General features: G+C 33.4%; 2 protein-coding genes and 1 long non-coding RNA gene across 3 annotated transcripts; 2 read left to right on the top strand and 1 right to left on the bottom strand.

The window, feature by feature from the left end:
- Window positions 1–1,713: 1,713 nt before the first annotated feature.
- LOC120087156 (receptor-like serine/threonine-protein kinase ALE2) lies at window positions 1,714–6,719 on the top strand. Its single transcript, XM_039044057.2, has 11 exons — window positions 1,714–2,475; window positions 2,871–2,915; window positions 3,139–3,258; window positions 3,375–3,569; window positions 3,657–3,761; window positions 3,876–3,980; window positions 4,076–4,444; window positions 4,659–4,952; window positions 5,082–5,474; window positions 5,596–5,839; window positions 5,940–6,719. Exons 1-11 carry the CDS (start codon window positions 2,361–2,363, stop codon window positions 6,622–6,624), a joined length of 2,670 nt encoding a protein of 889 aa, XP_038899985.1. The 5' UTR covers window positions 1,714–2,360; the 3' UTR covers window positions 6,625–6,719.
- Window positions 6,720–6,832: 113 nt separating this feature from the next.
- Window positions 6,833–11,981, bottom strand: LOC120087157 (protein HOTHEAD-like). Its single transcript, XM_039044058.2, has 6 exons — window positions 11,849–11,981; window positions 11,194–11,557; window positions 8,992–9,305; window positions 8,208–8,593; window positions 7,401–7,969; window positions 6,833–7,296 (listed from the first exon to the last, which is right to left on the bottom strand). The coding sequence occupies exons 1-6, from the start codon at window positions 11,925–11,927 to the stop codon at window positions 7,227–7,229; spliced, it is 1,782 nt and encodes a 593-aa protein (XP_038899986.2). The 5' UTR covers window positions 11,928–11,981; the 3' UTR covers window positions 6,833–7,226.
- LOC150033575 (uncharacterized) lies at window positions 11,391–12,606 on the top strand. The gene is made up of 3 exons (XR_016532249.1): window positions 11,391–11,528; window positions 11,689–12,107; window positions 12,198–12,606. It is a non-coding gene; the product is annotated as an uncharacterized LOC150033575 (long non-coding RNA).
- The last annotated feature ends 2,606 nt before the right edge of the window (window positions 12,607–15,212 follow it).

Below are 15,212 nucleotides of genomic sequence, written 5' to 3'. Positions count from 1 at the left end.
TTCGAAAGATATAATAAAAGAAAAAGAAAAATAAGCTATACGAAAAGAAAATAATAGAAAAGATAAATACTAATAAAGAAAAATTATAAACCATAATTTTCTTTAACAATAATTTTGTTTAGGTAGACATTATTATTTCTTCTCCATACAATTTGACACTTTTTTTAAGTAGAACATGGATAGAGCAATAAGATTTGAACCATGATTGATATTAATATTATAAATATAAAAACAACGATTATATATGTCACATAAAATATAAAACATTCGAGCATGAAATTAAATAGATGGAGAAAGTAATCGAATTATTGAGATTAAAAATCGTCGGTTGGAGTTATAGATTAGTGATGTAGGGTAATAGATAAAATCACCGACAGTAACGTAAAAGAGTACACGTGTCGGGATGAGATTGGGTTGTGGTCGTGGGAGGGAGACAGCAAGATGAATAAATTATACTAGAGAGGAAAGGTGGTGTCAGGAGCTTGGTTACAAATCAACTACCAAATCTTGAGGGCCGCCCTGAGGTGGGTACGTTACCTGTCAACATTCATGGACCAATGTTGTCAAGAAAGATATTTAATTACATGTTAGTCTAATTTCAAAAAAAAATTAAAATTGAAAAAATTACACATATTTTCATTTGTTATTTACCATGTCTAACATATATTTTTTTAAAAAATAAAAACTAAAAACTAAAGTGAAACACACCGATATTTATGAAAACAAATTTTTAATATGAATTAAGAAAATTTGTACTCACATAGTACTATAATTTTTTTTTTACTACATTGATATTCATGTATCTCACTCAATTGTTTAATTAAAGATTGTCGTGTGGTAATTTTTTTTTGGTATGATTATCTCACCATTCCTTTATATTCCTTATAGTGTCCTTAAGCAACTATTATTATTATTATTATTATCATCATCATTTGAATCTTGTTTTGCATTCCATGGTTCGATCGGATCTTTTTGTTTTTTTGGCTTAAATACATTGTGTTTCATTTGATGTTTTCGGAGTTGTATTTGTTTAGATCAAATACTAAAAAAAGGAACACACTTACTAGATTCTTGAACTCGAAGATTTTATCTATTTAGTTTCTACGATTTTAAATATTTTAAGAGGTATTTGAATTTTGAATTTTATATTTGATAAGTCCCTTTATTGGTACTTTGTTCCGCCACCAAGTGTTTGAAGTAACATTTTAAATACTAGTTTTAATAGTCATGCATCCATATAAGTTTTGGAATCCTAAACTTAAGTAAATGCAACCTATGAATTTAAGTTGTTAGTCATGATTCAATTTTTATTCTCAATCGTTACACTTTTTTTTCCTATTAAACTATTTTCACTAATCTCTCTTTCATATAAAGATAGGAGATTGAATCTAAAGAAATTATCTAAGAGCCAACTTTAAATCTTGTGTTTTAACTCACACTTTAACAAAGTATAGCCAAGAAAGAATGAATAATAAAGAGTTTCTTCTCTTTTTTCATTCTCTTCCTACTAACTTTATTGCAATCATTTTCGTTCACCAAGTAGCTCTCTCTCTCTCTCCATATATATATATATATTATTTTATGGAAAAGAAGAAAAGCAATGAAGTGGGCAAAGGGTAGTTGATTCATAAATAGTATTTGTAGAGTGTGGCCTAAGCTTAATTGTCACTAAAGATGATGCATTTTTCTAATTAATCTAAATGGGTTCAGTCTGATTAGGCCCAGAAAGAAAGCAAGAAACACAAAATTCAACGCTGATTCGTCTTCCCTATTCAACAATTAGAACATAACCCATTAATTTTCAAAACCCACTTAAAATTTCGTCACCAAATTCTTGATTAGTCAAAAATTCCAACTGGGTCAGCTTCTTTTTTCAACTTTAATCTAATATCGAGTGTCCTCGCAGATAATCGTTTGGAAATTTGGCTGAATAGAAGTCAAGCATTTTCAATATCAAAACCGTTTTAAAATTGCTTTCCATTACTTTTTAACGAAGACCCTCTTTCTCTTTTTTCCTTTCATTCATTCTCTCTCTCTCAAGCTTAGATCGATTAATTGTCTTGTTGTGTTTCTTAATTAATCAGATCGAGAAGCCCCTTTAATCACTGATGACAAAAGGGGAGTACCGGATTAGTGTTCTTAAAGCTCTGAGAGTTCTAGAGCTTAATCTTCATTTGATTTTTGGTTGTATTCCCATCGCTTTTGCAGTACAATTTGTGGGTCTTCTTCATTTGTCTTCAAAAACTGTTGTGTTGAGCTGTTACTAGTGCCCATGTCCCCAATCGCTAAATTGTCTGCTTCTCTCTGATTTCTCTCATTTCGGGAAGGCACTGAGTGAAGGGAAAAAGAGGAGAGATCTGATGAAAACTGCAGAAATTTCCTTTGAAATTGGGACTCTGATGGGGTTTCGATTACTGTTTCTGCTGTTTCAAATTTGTTTTGCTGTTAGCTCTTTCTCTTTCTGTGAAGCTGCAGGTAACGGGTTTGGTTTGGTTTGGTTCTGTGATATTTGAATTGTGTTTGATCTGATCATATAAGTTTCACAAATATTGCTTTGGAGTTGAATTTGGATCTGGGTGTGATCCGAAAAGAGTTGGGATTCTGTTAATTTATCACTTTTCTAGGAAAAAAACAGTATCATTAGCTTCATGCATAGAGTGTTTTTTTCTCCTTCTATATCCACCAAGTTGGATGGTTCAGAAACTAGAAGAAGAATTGAGATGCTAATCGCATTTCATATCATGGTTCTCTCTTCTATCAAAGTAGCCACAAAAGTTGCAAGCTGGAAAATCACCAAAATATGCATAATTTACTATGTTGCTTGCATAGATTTTGTTCCATTTTCTGATTTTACTGCTCTCATTCTGCAGTTATTCTCCCAGGCAGGCTGAGCAGATCGCGTTCTGTACTCCCAGGTGAACTTATTCGAACCTTCCTCACCAATTGGATCTTCAAAACTTGTTAAGAATTTAAGTAAAACTAGCAACTTCTGATTTATGTCTTCTATATGAAATTAATATGGTTTTATGAATGATATACAGCGAAATCGAGCACCGAAAAAAGTATTGGAAAACATAAATCTCAAGCTAAATGAAAGTTAATTGTGTTGAGTGGTTTTGTGTCCTTATAATGCCACAGACCATGCTGTCACTCCAACATCTCATGGCTTTGGCAGGAAACACCATGGCAATTTGGATAATGCAGCCCCTAGCAAACCATTTAAAAGTTCATCTCCTCAGATCCACTCTCATTATAAAGGTAATTGGGAGTACATTTTAGTTTCTATGTTCTTTCTCCCAAGTTTCTGAGCTATCAAATAGAAAATCTTGATAGAGATCATATAAACAGCAACGTTTGCTTTTCTTCTGCTGTAGCCATTCAATCAGATGATTCAAGTAGAGCTACTAGCATTGCACTTCCACCTACTGGATCTGCTAAGAAATGGGGGCATGAACATACATTCTCACCATTGATCTCTTTTCATAAATTTCGCCATTCAAGAAGGAAGTTCAGAAACAATGTTCCACGTCCTACTTTTCGTGCATTGCCCCCGACTAGCAGCCAGAAAGGTTGAGAGTCCCGAGATATACCAGTTCATCTCTTGAATCTTATCCATTAAGATCTATAGAAGTAAGTATTCACTACTGAACTTTCAGGTCCTGCTGCTGTCTCTCCAATTCAGTCACCGTTACCATCTGTAGCGGGAGGGAGGTTGCCCGGGCCTGCTCCATCACCAACGATTCAACCCAACCATTATTATAGTATGACAAACAGAACATGAACTTTTGTTTTAACTTTTGAACACTATTTCCATAATTCACATTGCATAAGGATGCTGTTAACTTTATGGTATGGACATGTCTTCTTTCTGACAGTGCCCATTCCTGCACCTACAACTTCTCCTATGGGTTCTTACAAGAAGAAGAAAAGTATGCCGCCATCACAAGTTATGATGCTACCACCTCCACCTCCTAATGGAGGTAGGCACAAACTTACCTCGTAGTTTTACATTTCAAATTATCTGAAAATTAACCACATTATAGTAACCTTGTGTTTTTGCATTCCACATTTGTAGATTGTACAATAGCATGTACAGAGCCATTGACATATACGCCTCCCGGGACGCCATGTGGCTGTGTGTGGCCAATTCAAGTCAAAATCACTCTTGATGTTGCAGTATACACATTTTTCCCTTTGGTTTCAGAACTTGCAGAGGAAATTGCTGACAGTATCAGTCTGAACCAAAGCCAAGTTCGAATTATGGGAGCTGATGCTGCTAGTCAGCAGTTAGAGAAAACAACTGTGCTCATCAACTTGGTTCCAAGAGGATCGAAATTCAATCATAACACAGCCTTTTTTATATACCAGAAATTTTGGCGGAGAAAGATATCCATCAACGCTTCTTTGTTTGGTCGATATCAAGTACTAAATGTCAAATATCCAGGTTATCTCTTGATCCTTCATCTTTTGGTTATGAATATTAAAAAATTTCAACACACTGGATGTGGACAAGTGAATCTAGTGCAGTTGGAACAATCCAAGGGGCATACTTTTTATGTCCTTGGAGTACCTTCCATTTTTATCTGAGCAGTTTCAAGAGGGCTTCCTAAAATTCAACAATGTTTTCTTTTTTTTCCTGATAAGCTCTTCTCATGCAGGTCTTCCGCCATCTCCTCCGTTAGCGCCTTCAGGTACTTCATCCATTAATGATGGTTTGAACACTAGTAATACTAATGCTGGAAATGCAATCAAACCGTTGGGAGTTGACGTGCCAAGACGAAAAAAAGAAGGGCTTGGGAGAAACATGATCGCGGTGATTACTATATCATCGTTCACTGCCCTTGTCATGTGTGTTGGGCTTGCTTGGCTTTGCCTTTTGAGATGCAGAGCGTCTACACATCAACCAGCACAAATTCCAGAAAACTTGATAGCCTCAACTAGAAAACCACCAGGTAAATCTAATTCAATCAAATTCATTAATTCTTCTGATTAACGTTCCCCTCAGAGTGTCTGCACTTGTTTTAGTCCTGAACTCGGTCTAGAACTTGGTCTTATTTTTGTGGCATGAGCAATTTCTACAGGCACTGCTGGATTGTTAATAATTGGAAGTGAACCTGGTTCTTCATCCATGCCTCTTGACACCGATCCTATGACGTATATTGGAGCTGCAAAGAACTTCACCTTGAAAGATATGGAGAAAGCCACTGACAACTTCGATACTGCAAGAATATTAGGAGAAGGTGGCTTTGGAATTGTATACAGTGGCAGTTTAGACGATGGAAGGGAAGTGGCTGTGAAGGTTCTTAAAAGACATAATCAACATGGTATTCGGGAATTCTTGGCAGAAGTCGAGATGCTGAGTCGTCTACACCATAGAAATCTAGTTAAGTTGATTGGTATCTGTACAGAAGATCAGATTCGCTGCCTGGTATATGAATTAGTTCCAAATGGAAGTGTTGAATCGCACTTACATGGTAAGCAACTTCCTGCAAAATCTGGTGTACATTGTCATTTCTTGTTTCATTAAAATTGGCTTAAAACTACGGCACCTAGATGGTTTGTTATTCGTATTCAACTTGTTTTGTATGATACCAGGCATTGACAAGTTAACCAGTCCACTTGACTGGGATGCTCGCATGAAGATTGCCCTCGGTGCTGCTCGAGGCCTAGCCTATCTGCATGAAGACTCTAATCCTCGAGTCATTCATCGAGACTTCAAAGCTAGCAACATCTTGTTGGAATATGACTTCACACCTAAAGTTTCAGATTTTGGATTAGCTAGAACTGCACTAGAGGAAGGAAACAAGCACATCTCAACACATGTCATGGGAACTTTTGGGTAAAAAGTTTCTCTGTCATGTAATACCTTCAAATTCATTTACTTTTCTCAACTTCATCATATGTTAATCTTATAAAATATATTATTTTCTGGTTTCCAGTTATCTAGCTCCAGAATATGCAATGACTGGCCACCTTCTTGTAAAAAGTGATGTCTATAGCTATGGCGTTGTCCTTCTCGAGCTACTTACAGGAAGAAAGCCAGTAGACTTATCACTTCCACCGGGACAAGAAAATCTCGTTGCTTGGGCTCGTCCGCTTCTCACGAGCAAGGAAGGATTAGATGCAATAACAGACCCAGCTATTAAGTCTGATATCTCCGTTGATAGCTTGGCCAGAGTAGCAGCAATTGCTTCTATGTGTGTGCAACCGGAAGTATCTCACAGACCATTTATGGGTGAGGTTGTTCAAGCCCTGAAACTCGTTTGCAATGAGTTCGAAGAAACTAATGATCCAGTTTCACGAAGTTACAGCAGAGACGAACTTCTAAGTTACATGGACAGTAAATTTGGAGGAATTTCCGGTGAAATACTAAACGCTCCTGAGACCTCGCACACCTTTCCTTCTGGAAAAGAGACAAATGTAGGATTATCGGCATCGGATTTGATCAGCGCATCTGCAAGATTTGAAGGACAGGAACTGGTTTCTTCTAGATGGCATTCATCAAACTCGGAACCATTGAGAACTGGGAAAAAAAAGCACTTATGGCAGAAGCTAAGAAGTTTGTCACGAGGCAGCTTTAGTGAACATGGCTTTTCTGCAAAGCTTTGGCCTGGATTTCATTAGTTTATGTTTATCCATATCTCGCATTGCAACATCTTGAAGTTCAAAGCAATTGCATTTCTGAGGCCTTTAATTATTGTGGCCATCTTTTTAGACCAGTTCTTGGAGTACTAATTTCAATGTCATTGACATAAAAATGACACATACAAGGCCTGAGAGAAGATAAATTAACACTAATCCAATAAAATTAAAAGAAATGGACAATAATTAATTGAATAAAGCAAACAAGTTAGATATTCCACTTAAAAGTTATTCACTCTGTTCTCTTTCAAGATCACAAGATACGTACACTGTAGATGCACAATCACTATAATCTAGTTCAAACATAAAGAACAAGTCTAGTTGAGACCAGTCTCTTTCTTCTTCTTCTCTTCTCATTTTCTTTGAGTGCTTTAAAAGAATAACTCATTAACTAATCAAAATAATACAAAACAAATAGTAGCCAAGTAGCTGAAAGAGACTAAATAAAAAGAATACTTCATGTTAAAAAAATTTGTAATTGCCAGGCCAAGCCATAGATCTGTATGCCCACTGTTCTTTAAGAATCAAGCACCCAGGTCACTCTTCCACTAACAACTAACCCTGCTTGTAATTTTTTGTAGTCTTTATGCTTTGCTTCCTATGTTCCCAGCCTTCTTTCCCAATCTATCCATCAAAATTTTCAGGCCCATGTACCTGCATACACAAAAAAAGGAATTCAATTGTAGTTAGTTGCTGTTTTTCATCTTAACTTCTTTTGAAGAGATTAATGGCTCACAACGAGATGTTCATAAATATACCTTCCCATCATCATAACAGTTGCTTGAGGATTGGTGCCCGGAGACTCGCTGAGTGTCGACCCATCAACAATCCGCAGTCTAGTTACACCGAGAACTTTAAGGTCATGGCTCACTACCTTGTCCACTAGACACCCTCCATGGTAGTGCCAGATTGTGATCACAGTGTCTTTGCAGAACTGCTCCAAGGACTTGGTGTCATTGGTATGCTTGGGTATGAGGTTGATGTTAGCCTTTACACTAATATTAAGCAGCTTGTCTAATGTTTCCTCATCACATTGTGTGAAATTTGTGAAGTATTTAGACTCCACAATCTTTGTAAGCATGCGAACCCCTTCTACGCAACGGTGAAGATCATATGGATGACCAAAATAGTTGAAGGTCACAGCAGGATTGTCGTCAACATTAGTGTTGATCAAGCTCAAATGTCCTCTCGAGATGGGATTTGCTATTTTTTCTAGAACGAAACCTCCTTTAAATGCCTCATGGGGTAAGTCTCGTTTACTTTTGATGTAATCTTGAATGGCTTCAGGTGTTCTTTGTTTTGGAGGAATGGTGGATAGCTGCCCAATCTGGTTAAACCCACATGATTAAGTATCATATAGAATCTACATCTTTCAACATACTTTGAATATTGAATCTACTTTGCTCATGTGCGAAGATAACTAAATTCAACCCAAAAGTCTTCATTTGAAGAAGCAACATCATAAACTCAGATCAAAGATTGGCAACACTAAAATTTAAAGACAGTTCTTCAGTTCTCTCAATATTATTTATATTTTAGAAGTAAAAGTGAGACGTTTAATTTACCTCAGCCGACATCAAACCATGGTGACAGTGAATACTTTCCCCCGACTGCCCAAATCCACTGCTAGATTCAATATAAACACCAAGCTTTGTGATTCCAACTGCTTGTATAAGTGACTGCTTAACTGGTCTGTTGCTAGGGACAAAAATTGAGTTCAAGGGATTATCAGCCATGTCTTTCCCTACAAACTCATTGTCAAGCACCATGGAGATGTTCCACTTTTCAAGGTCAGCCCTCGGACCAATTCCACTGAGCAGCAGCATTTGTGGAGTCCCGATTGCTCCATTGGATAATATAACTTCACTCTGCCGACTGCTTGATAGAAAAACTTCGTGCTGATTACCAGTGTCATCCTTGAAAACAACTCCAATCGCCTTCGGTTTCTTACCTGAACATTCAGAATTGTATTTATTTGATTAAAACAAAGTTTCCTAATAGGTGTTAAAACTTTCAAAATTGTGTCAATCTAGTCATTACACTTCAAAACGTTTGCAATATCTCCATTAGTTCAACATTTTTACGCAGTAGTATAATGATTGTAGATTATGTAGCGGGATCATTTTGGTCGGTTTTCCTACTTTATTGTATTTATCCAAAAATCGACGAACATTCATAATTCACATTAATATCTAATATACAGTGTAAATCTCTACAATTTAACCATAATTTCTCAACCAATTAGGCAAAGTAACGAATAGAAATCCGCAGAACTCCATGCTTTAAGGGACGAACAGGCAAAAACAAAATCATGAAGACGCTGAATGTAAGAGAAAGACGCCAACGAACCTTCAGTGGTGTCAAAGATGAGTCGTTGAACAGTGGCGTGAACTAGAACCGTAAGCTTATCTGGATTCCCCGAAGCTAAGAGCTCGGCGGCGGTGTGACGGCGGCCGAAGCGGTCGAAAATGGTCCCTCCGACTTTGGTGCCGTAGAGATGATCGTAAGTGAAGCCGTTGAACGGCGAAATTCCGACGTCCAATAGGCTGTCGGTGAAAGCCTTCTGCCAATCGGCGAGCTTCGGCCGGTGAACTATTTGGTTCTCCACCCATGAGTATGATTCGTTCACCAACTTCTCATCCCACCCCACTTTGTTTATAAACCTTCAGATCCCACTGATTATTAGGATAAATAATTGGAAGATTTTCAAAAATACAAAAATAAGAAAAATTATTTACACAATTAATTTTTTTTTCTAATAAGAAAAAAATTAATTTTTTTTAATAGAAATCGATAAAAATCTATCCTGCTGAAAATTTTTAATTTTTTAATATAAACTAATAGAAATCAATCCGTATCTATCAGTTATAGAAACGAATAGAAGTAAGTCTATCAATATTTTTTTTATTATTTTCGTAAATAATTTGTCTATGTAAATTTTCTTAAACAATTAAATAATTTAATATTTTATATTACCATTTTAAGTGGTCACAATAATTTCGACGACTACATAATAATGGTAAACAACCACTACGACGTCATAGAATGAGATCCACTTTTCAAATTAATATTAATTAGATGACATTTATAAGGAGGTAACCATGATCTTAATCATATTAAAAAATTTCAATTAAACTATTCGTGGAAATTTTGTATTTTTTATTAAAAGAAAAAAGTTGATACGTGGTTGAATTAGTATTTTATTGATAAATTTAAATAGACATGTAAAAAGGTAGTCATGATGTTACTTGAACTATGAAATTCAATATATGAAAAACAGTAATATTCATGTGTTGAAATATGTTATTTTCAAATTTTCATGGCTCGTTTTAATAGAAAAAAAAAATGAAATGGGTTTTTTTTAACTAAAGCAATTTTAAAGTACATATTATAATAAAACTATTCTTAACTTAGAGGCTTATTTTGTTTTTGACCTTGCTTCCAAGTTCATGAGTATTTTTTATAATTTAACTATTTTTAAAAATAATTTAATTAATCATATTTAATAGAGTACAATGGGCAGCAACTTTAATATTGAGAACTCATTATATATCATTCGATACCAACTTTATAATTATTGAACTATATAATAATAATGATGATGATGATAATAATGATAATAATTATTAAAAATGGGTTGGTGAGTGGGGTATGTGAATTTGGTTCTTAAATGGACCGCCTCAAAATTGGTCACGTTATACCTACCTTTAAATTATTGTGTTTTTATTTTACTTTTTCTTACCAGCCTCTAAATTATTGTTATTATTTGTTAAAAAAAAAAAAAAAGGAAAAAAACCAAAAGCTTCTAAAAAAAAGTGCAAATAGGAAAGGAAGGCATAATTTTTAATTACTTTTAAAAAATAAATAAATTACCACGTGTCAATCGATAATATTTTTTTTCCATGAACAAAGCAAATATGATTTGTGTTGGAAGCTAGTTTACATGACAAGTAGTGATTAAAGTTTTTATTTTTATTATTTTTAAAACTTTAATTAGAAAATCATGATCAAAATGGAAAACAAAGAAATAAAAAATAATTAAAAAGATAACAAAACTTACAACTAGGTAAGTTGTATTAAAGTTTAATTTTAGCCGGTGATTATATTTAAATTTCCACTTAATTCACTTAGTCAGTTTAACAATAAATGAGTAAAGTAAAAATCTTCCAAATTTTATTAATTTCAATGTGAGTCAAACTTTACACAAAATTAAACCGAACCTAACTAATTCACAAGATTGATGTTGTGTTTAACTAAATTCACCTTTTAAAATTGAATTTAAAAAAAAAAAAAAAAAAAAAAACAAAGTAAGAATCTCAAAAATTATTATTTTCAACTTTGAGTTAAATTTTGTAACAAATTAAAAGCTTAATTAACACACAAGATTGATGATGCAATAAATATTTAAAAACTCACAAACTTCTAAAAGAAACAAACTATAGTGTTTTTTTTTTTTCTTTTGAAAACATCTTGGATGAAATTAAATTTTTTAGAGTAAAAATGGATATTTAAAAGAAAAAAAATTTAAAAGATGGTGGGAAATTGAAGTACCTTGTGCTTGCTCTGGTATAGAAGCCTGCATTAATGGCGGAACCACCACCCAAAACCCTAGCTCTCGCATTGATAACTCCATCCGTAGAAGCGAAGGCCTGAGAAGCCGATGTCGGAGAAGTGTCGGCGAGGCCAATGTGGAAATTTTGAAGGAAAGAGACATTCGCATTAGTGAAAGGAACGCCGCCTCTTTCCAGTAGCAGCACGGTGAAGTTCTGTGACAATGTTGCCGCCAATGGACAACCGGCAGTGCCACCGCCGACGATTATGTAATCGTAACCATTCTCTCTTTCATGGCTGTCGCGATAGAACGAGCTTGCGCGCTTGATGAACGGGTATCGCGATTTCACCCAATTTTCCCTACCTGCACTTGCAAAGTTTTTTTTTTTTTTTTTTCCTTCTTATTGCTTGATAACAATGGGAAGAATAGGTTATTTTTGGTGAAGAGAAATAGCTCAAAACTGTGTGTGTTTGTTTTGTGTGTGGATATTGTAGGGCAAAGAAGATGATGAAAACCAGTGATTCGTTCCTCTGTAATCCTAGAAAATCGAGCCCTATTTGTAATAGATGTCACTCTGTTTTGATCAGAAATGAATAGAAACAGAATTTTGAATGAAGTAGCTGAATTATAATGGAAGGTATCAGAAGAACCAACCTTGACAAGAAGAAAGGATGTGTAAGAGGCTGAGAAGAACAAGGAGGAGAAAGAACTTGAGTGTCCCAACCAACGCCATTGAGTTGCAGAAAAGGAAAAAGGCAGTCTCAGTAGGAAAGGAAGCTGCTTCTTCCAAACCTGTATGTGGCTTCTCCTGGTTGGTCTTGGTTTGTGTGTGGGTCACAGATTTATACTCAGAAAACAAACCCCAAGAAGATTATGTGTTGGAAATCAAACACCAATATAATACATCCATCTGGTAATGAAAAAGAAAATGAAAGAGGGAAAGAAGGATTTCCAATGTAACTACTGTATATATGCTTATTTAATGATGAATTCAATGTTGCAGTTGGAGCTTTGGATGGCTTCTCGTGGATCGTTGGATGAAGTCTCATGGCCTTTTCATCAATACTAGAAGACAGCTCATTCACCAGTCTTCCATATAACTGTATGGGTACGTATATTTATTGCTTTGGTAGCTACCAGTTTATATGGTCTACTTAGTTTAAGTGATTTGGGAAAAAAACTGAAGGGTGAAAAGGGAAAGCCTTTATGATATTCTATTATCTTCAGAATTATAGCCGTAGGGGACATGTTTTGAGGCAGAAAAAGGCTAAGTTGAAGACAGGAAATTGGGATTTTGAAGAGTGAAGCGTTGGTTATATCAGTTTTTGGAACCAAATTTCTTTTGTTGAAGAAATTAGAGCCTTTTTGACAATAATCACAAGAGAAAACAAGAAATCACTCATTTTAAAGTTTTTTTTTTCTTGAGTATTATGTCTCATTCTCATATCGTTAGAAGGAAACAACTTGATGATATAGTCGTATTGAAGTCGACTAAATTTTTTAACATTGACTACCCTACTCTTCTATGATGGATTTCTTGAAAAAAAAGTTTGCACCTTTAGCATTCCTTGACATAAATTAAAATTTATATCCAAGACATAATTAAAAGGTTAGAGGTTTATTAGACACCTTTAATAATTTAAAAATCAAATAAGCAAAAATTGAAAAATTTATGGACTAAATTTGTAGTCAAACTTTTCTTTTATAAATATAGACGGACATTTTGATTAATGGTGACACTTAACTTCTTCACAACTTTTGGGATAAAATATCTTTTTGGTCCATGTATTTTGAGACTCTTCCAATGTTAGACCCTATATTTTTAAATGTTCAATTTTAGTGTCCGTACTCTCAATAAATCCTAAATTTAGTCTCTATTGCTAGTTATTATTTGACGTAATATTTAGTGTTAGCTTCTTCACAAAAATGATATTTTAACGTAATATTTTTCCTTCATGAAAGAGGGGCATTGGACTTCCTTTTTTATTCCAAGTTAGTTGCTTTCACTTGGATTATAGATATTGAAAGTTTGATTGGTTGAGAAAATAAATTTCACGAGTAAAGGGTGCAGATGGATCAGTTTTATTCAGTCCTGTAAGTTCAGGCTATTAGTTGAATTTTCCTTTCAAGTCTTTTCATTTCCCATAGAATCTCTCCCTCTCTTTCTCATGAATGTTTAGGTGGGGTGGTACTGATCTTCTAGACTTTTCTTGCTCTCTTTTTTATCTTTCTCATTCTTGGGTGGAAAGATATAATGTCAAGAGGCCTTTGTCATGTGTGTTTGAGTTAAATGAGTGTACAATTAGGACCATTTGGTTTAAGGTTTTAAAGATGTCCAATAATTAAGTATGTCTGTGAATAGGATTGTTAGGGTCAATGATGACTGTGTTTGATTGTTTCTGTTATCAAAATTTTATGATAATAAATTCGCTTTGTATTTTATTTATAAAATTAATCATAGACACAAAATTTTGATAGATTAATTGATAAACAATATATTCAATTCAAATTTTTGAACAAAATTATTTAACTATCAAATAATAATATTAATTCAATATATTTGTAAAATGAGTAATTTATAATTAAAGTTACTTCATTACATAATTTGATAAATTTATATAAGTATGATGTATTAATTAATAAAACAATCAAAATGAAGTTAAAAAATAAATATAATGTTTTATGATTAAAAAATAATGAATTATAATTATAATTATTAAAAATAATCTCGAAAAATATTAATCATAGTGATGATTAATTAACTACATATATAATTTATTAATGAATTAATTGTATTAATGCATTGGTTCTTTATGGTTTATTGTATAATTAACTAATTAATTTATGATTATGGAATAGTTAAATTCAAATATTATAATTCTCTAAATTATAAATTTAATATTCATATATTAATTAATTTTAAGAATATAAAATAAAAGAATAAATTCATATATTAAAAGGAGATAGAATGAACATCAAAAAAATCCGCACTTTTGGATGGGTATTATTTATAGGTATAAGGAATGCATGAGAATAACTTATTCCCGTGCCTCTTTAAAACTTGTACCAAATAAAGAGATGTATCTCTTACCCATTTCCACCCTTATTCTTATCTCAATTCTCTCAATTCAAATGTCCTTTTAAGGTTGTTCACGGCCAGAAATGGTTTTCCCACTTTTCATTTAATTTTTCATCCCAATAAAAATTAAAAATTTCCAACGATAGGTTTCTTTAAAAAAAAAAAAAAAAAAAATTAGTCTCCACATATTATTATTATTATTAAAAAATCTCAATTAAGTACAATAATTTCTTTTGAAAGAAAAAACTTCATTTAAACGAGAAGATAAATTTTCTTGAACCTCATAAAAAAATAATGTTCCATATAGATATCTATTTAAGATAATTATCCAAAAATATATTTAAAATGTTTTACTTTGGTCATTGGTGACGAACTTTTTTTTTTAAAAAAATCATTTTTTTATAGGTAACATTTATTTGATTGGGTCTTCTTTTTGTATGTGTATCTGCCTGTGTGGCCTTTCATTTATTTCATTTATTCTCAATGAAAGGTCACATATAATTCAAATGCTCAACCACATTATATAATTAAAATTCAAACATATCAAATATTTTAGTCATCAAACAAAAATACCATAAATTTGAATATTATGACAAAAAATGGTTCAAATTGATATATATATAAGATGATGTTCGAAGTAGGAACGGAGAATGGTGTGGGGCTAAGATAGTGCAAATCCATCTTTCATTTTCCTCCTAAATAGGGATTTTTCGCTAGAAAAAAAAAATCCTTCAATAAATGACGTCGTATATTATCTTGTCTATAATCCTTAGCTCGTCATTAGTAAGAAAATAAATGTTTCTTCTCTCAACTATGAGAAAGGAATGCATAAAGGGTGAGTAAAATATATATATATACACGCACATATATATAGTTGTCTAATTTTTAATTGGGGTCAATACTAACTAGTGGGTATTATATTATTGGAAAATTTTTATA

This window comes from Benincasa hispida, chromosome 9, assembly GCF_027475165.1.
Source record: "Benincasa hispida cultivar pf3 chromosome 9, pf3_genome.v1.1, whole genome shotgun sequence".
Taxonomy (NCBI): Eukaryota; Viridiplantae; Streptophyta; class Magnoliopsida; order Cucurbitales; family Cucurbitaceae; genus Benincasa; species Benincasa hispida.
The sequence above is the reverse complement of the archived record's forward strand: the minus strand, read 5'-3'. Positions and strand labels throughout refer to the sequence as shown.